General features: G+C 36.4%; 1 protein-coding gene across 1 annotated transcript; it reads left to right on the top strand.

Moving 5' to 3' along the window:
• Positions 1–1,707: 1,707 nt before the first annotated feature.
• Positions 1,708–3,937, top strand: LOC144420933 (uncharacterized). The gene is made up of 4 exons (XM_078110787.1): positions 1,708–1,863; positions 2,234–2,289; positions 2,666–2,764; positions 3,132–3,937. Exons 1-4 carry the CDS (start codon positions 1,763–1,765, stop codon positions 3,935–3,937), a joined length of 1,062 nt encoding a protein of 353 aa, XP_077966913.1. The 5' UTR covers positions 1,708–1,762.
• The last annotated feature ends 341 nt before the right edge of the window (positions 3,938–4,278 follow it).

The following is a 4,278-nucleotide window of genomic DNA, read 5'->3' as shown; positions in this document are numbered from 1 at the left end:
TTCCTAACCTGCTGTATTTAAGGCAGCACAATAGCCCTGGGGGGGAGGGGGGAGGTTGTTGATGAAAATGATGGCTTTGATTGTTGGATTTCGTTCTAGATTTTTTTTTCCGATAGCAAAATGCGTAATCAACATTCCAAAATAACTTTTCATTGTTTCGTTTATTCTAATTTCTAACAATATGAGATCAATTGTAACTTGCTCAGAAGGATTCAAGTTTGATACCCACTGAGACATTCATATACGGAAATTTAATAATGGAATTCCAAACTTCCAAGTTTTCATCAGAAAGTCATTCGTATAATCGCTTAAATTAGCAAATAATACAATCTCCATCATGGCTATGCTTACTCTGTTACAGTTAGCCATCTAGCAAAAAAAAAAGATTCTACGCAAGCGTTGTTGTGGAATACGGGCGTATTATTGTCCCAACTCCCAAGTGTCCCAGAGTCCTGAGTGACGTCACATAACTGGCGTAACGAGGGTGTGTCAAACACGGCTCGTACCATTGTGCAACTTTGAATGTTGCGGAAAATTTTGCTGCAGCTTATGAATGCAATTGAATCGTAAGCGATAAGGCGCAACAATACAAGGAAATGACGGTTGTGAAAATCAATGGGGCGGTGATAGAAGAATAAGAACGTTGAATGAAAATAGAAGCTTAGAAACCAAAGGCTGTTTCTCGTTTTTGTAAGATATGCAGAATGGGCATTCATTACACCAACAAGTACTGTACAGTCTTAGTTTTACACAGCTCGTTAGCATGTGAATGTCAGATACAAGAAGATTCTTTAAAAATAAAAGCAATGGTAGAAAATTTTAAAGATTTGTTTTAGTAAAAGAAAAGGGTTGAGATTTAGTTGTAATTGATATAAACATAAAATTAAAGTTGACGCCAATTTAATTCGGCCACTCCGAAAGAAAATTTTTAAAACTTGAATCTGCTTCGATGCGTCCTCGAATTGCCTAATCTATGATTTCAATCTGACGCGCGAAAATACGTTAATCAATTTCAATCTGGTCTCCGTAAAAATAATTTCAGCGATCACTCGCAAGCTCAATTCGGATATAGTCATTAGATCACAAATCACGATAAAATAATAATTAAACTGATTTAATGCGGGGAACTAAAGCTTGTCATCGAGCAACGAGACCCGAGGTCCTAATACCTAATTGAAAACTTTGGAATTTTAGAGTAATGATCTAACTTTGTAATGGAAAGTATATAAATTAAGGTAGATTTTTTCATTCCTTTCCCGGAGAATTGGAAGTCGTTGAGACGTTTATTTGTATGGTGCGCCTTCAAGCGCGACGAGAAGTAATGCAGTATACTTTTGCCTGTGCCTAAAAGGACGCACCATTTTTCCGTTTCCGTGGTCGTTATGGATCGCTTGTGCAAAGCACAAGCCAGCGCTCAAACTCAAAATAAGAAAATTAGTAATTATCTGGTTAGGGTTAGTAACGCAGATTGTGTTGGAAATTCATAATTTTTAAATCATTTCTAACCCGAACTGAATAATTACAAATTTTTGGAGGAGATGTTTTCCTCAAATATGAAATAGAAGCATTAGTGGCGGGATTGGTACATAAGATCCTACGTTCATGTATGATACTTTCTACATTCACTATGACCCGTATAAGAGTACTTTACCTTGCGCTAAGTCGTTGCCAACCTCTAAAAAATTCCTATTTCTTTCCTTCAGAATCTTAAGGTTAGATCTTATTTATATTATATAAGATTGGAATTGTGCTAATTCGTAAAATGGCTGAAGGAGGATCTCAACCACCAGTTATTAATGTTCAACTCCCAGCTATCACCGTGAACTATCAGGAAGGGACGAGATTTGCTGGAGACAATGTCGGGTAAGGCAATAGATATATTTGATGGCGCTCCGGAAGTATGTGTACCAAGATGACGTACAATCTGAACCCTAACCTGGTACACATACTATGTTCAGGTTGCGTCATATTGCTACACATACTTCGGAAGCACCTATTTTTTAGCATTAGTACTTGATCAGAGATGCCAAGTTGGATAAAATACTGATAAAAAATATAAATAAAATAGTGAGCTGTTTCGATATATTCACGCATTACTCCAATCTATTCAATTCGGCTTCAATAACAGGAAATAAATACTCCGGCTCCATAGCCCTGGTGTTGGGTTTGATTCACATACTTTGCTATCACATGTAGATGAGCCGCCCATCACATTGGTTTGTTCTATTTCCAGGCAGAAGACTAAAATCCAGGCCGCAGAAATTGGTCAGATCGTCGTCCCAACACAAGGTATTTACTTAACTTAGATATTGTTTCTCATATTCTCAGTGGTAGTGGGATTCTGTTGAATTAATAATCTCATTCCTCATCTGATATGTCAATATTAAGTGCAACAAACATAGGATATCCGTTTTCCAGCTTAATAAGTGTGAGTGACTAACTTAAGTTTAAACTCTTAAGAAGCTGAGATAACTGACCACCAGTCAGTGGTTTATTTGTACACATGCTGAAAATGGACATTGTACATAGAAAATAATGGAAGGTTAAAAAATGCATTTCAGTGTGGAAGGAGGCGCGACAAACCAGCAATGGTTATCAAGCAGCATCACCTATAAGGAAGTCATATTATGAGGAAAAATTGATTGAAATATTTTGCTTTTCGCAGGATCAAACGTTCAGACACCAACTCGTTCTTCCCCTCGTGACGTCACTGATAATCTTGAGAAAATGAATCTGGCCGGAGGGATGCATTTCGTTACATACGGTGAGCAGGTTTAACATGAACATAACATACTTCCGCTGACAGAGTAATACTCTCTGAAAAAGGCCTTAAACAAGCAGTCATTCATATATACAGAGATATGAATAACACCCCCCCCCCCTCCTTCGTGAATAATAATGTTACACTAAGGGGATCACTTCTAAGATTTACCTAGACATTATCAATACTTTACGCGGTGTTGCATATTTGAAACCATAGTTACAGTATTGCTGATTATATTAGTAAGATTTTATGTGTGACAATCCAGCACACCAGGGCTCGAAGCAGAAGATAACATATTGACAACAATAGGACGAGTCAAACTGTAGTATTGATTTTCATAAGTTAAACCAAATCTTTGTTTTTTCAGAGAATATAAGAAGATTGATTCACCAATCCAAGTTCGTGGACGCGCTGATCACTTTGCAAGATATCCCAACTTCTCAAGAACAACAATTCATGATGTCAGAATGCTACTGTCAACTTGGAAGACCGGATAAAGCATTGAGGTGCATTGAAGCGTTACAAACAATGATGACGTCATCAACAAGACTTAGTGTTGATGACATAATCAAATTAGTTGATAATTACGTTTCTGATTCGTTCTATATTCGTGCATTGATTTTACTTTCTTGTTGTGCTAAGTTGTATAAGTTCGATTCGAACCCGAATAGTTCGGTTGTTGGGATTCAATTTTGCTCATGGAAATGCAGCAACGTTATCAAAAAGATGGTTGGAAAGGGGGATAAAATGAAAGTGATTGCGAGAGATGTTGGTTTGAAAATAATCACTGATATGTTGAGAGAACTGAGATCAGTATCAGGAGCTGATAAGAATAAAAAGACTATTATGGGGGCTGCATGCTCGAAATATATTGGGTATAGTTACCAAATAGTTGGTGATTATAAAGAAGCTATCGGGTTTTATAATGAAGGTTTGAATTCAATGAATCAAACGTTTGGTTCGAACGCTGCAAAATCTAGGGTGTTTGGGGATTTATTACACGACATTGGTTCAGCGCATTATGATCTCGGTGATTATTCCAAGGCTAAATCGTTTTATTCACAATCTCTGGATGCGAAAAGAAAAGTTGAGGATTGGTCTAGTGATAAGGTGAAACAGGGAAGTATAGAAATGACAGAGAAAAACTTGGAAATTACGCGAAACAAGATGTAAAAGTGATTCTGTGTCTTGAATCAACCTTGTAGTTGGGGACGCCATCATTCTATGTTTTATAAAATATTTTTGGTGTTTCTAAAATTAATGACAAAAGAGTTTTTTTTCTAAAATTCTATTCAACAAATCACTTCGAATTTTCTAAAGTACATTGATCAGCAAAAATAATTATATCAACAAACTCTGTTTCGAACATGGAAATCAATACCAATTACCAAGTTCATAACATATTCGAAAAAATAAAAAATAAAACCTTCAAACTTCTCTTCAGATCCCAAATATATTCTTCATAAAACTCCCAAATTATCCTTCATCCAACTCTTTTAACTTAATCTCCCACA

The sequence above is a fragment of the Styela clava genome, chromosome 3, assembly GCF_964204865.1.
Source record: "Styela clava chromosome 3, kaStyClav1.hap1.2, whole genome shotgun sequence".
NCBI classification, from domain to species: Eukaryota; Metazoa; Chordata; class Ascidiacea; order Stolidobranchia; family Styelidae; genus Styela; species Styela clava.
This window is presented reverse-complemented; position numbering and strand designations above follow the sequence as displayed.

Excerpts from the sequence above, each read along its gene's own strand:
- LOC144420933 (XM_078110787.1), top strand. The coding sequence starts at position 1,763 with ATGGCTGAAGGAGGATCTCAACCACCAGTTATTAATGTTCAACTCCCA. Across the intron at positions 1,864-2,233 it reads TTTGCTGGAGACAATGTCGG|GCAGAAGACTAAAATCCAGG; the intron begins GTAAGGCAATAG and ends TTCTATTTCCAG. Across the intron at positions 2,290-2,665 it reads GATCGTCGTCCCAACACAAG|GATCAAACGTTCAGACACCA; the intron begins GTATTTACTTAA and ends TGCTTTTCGCAG.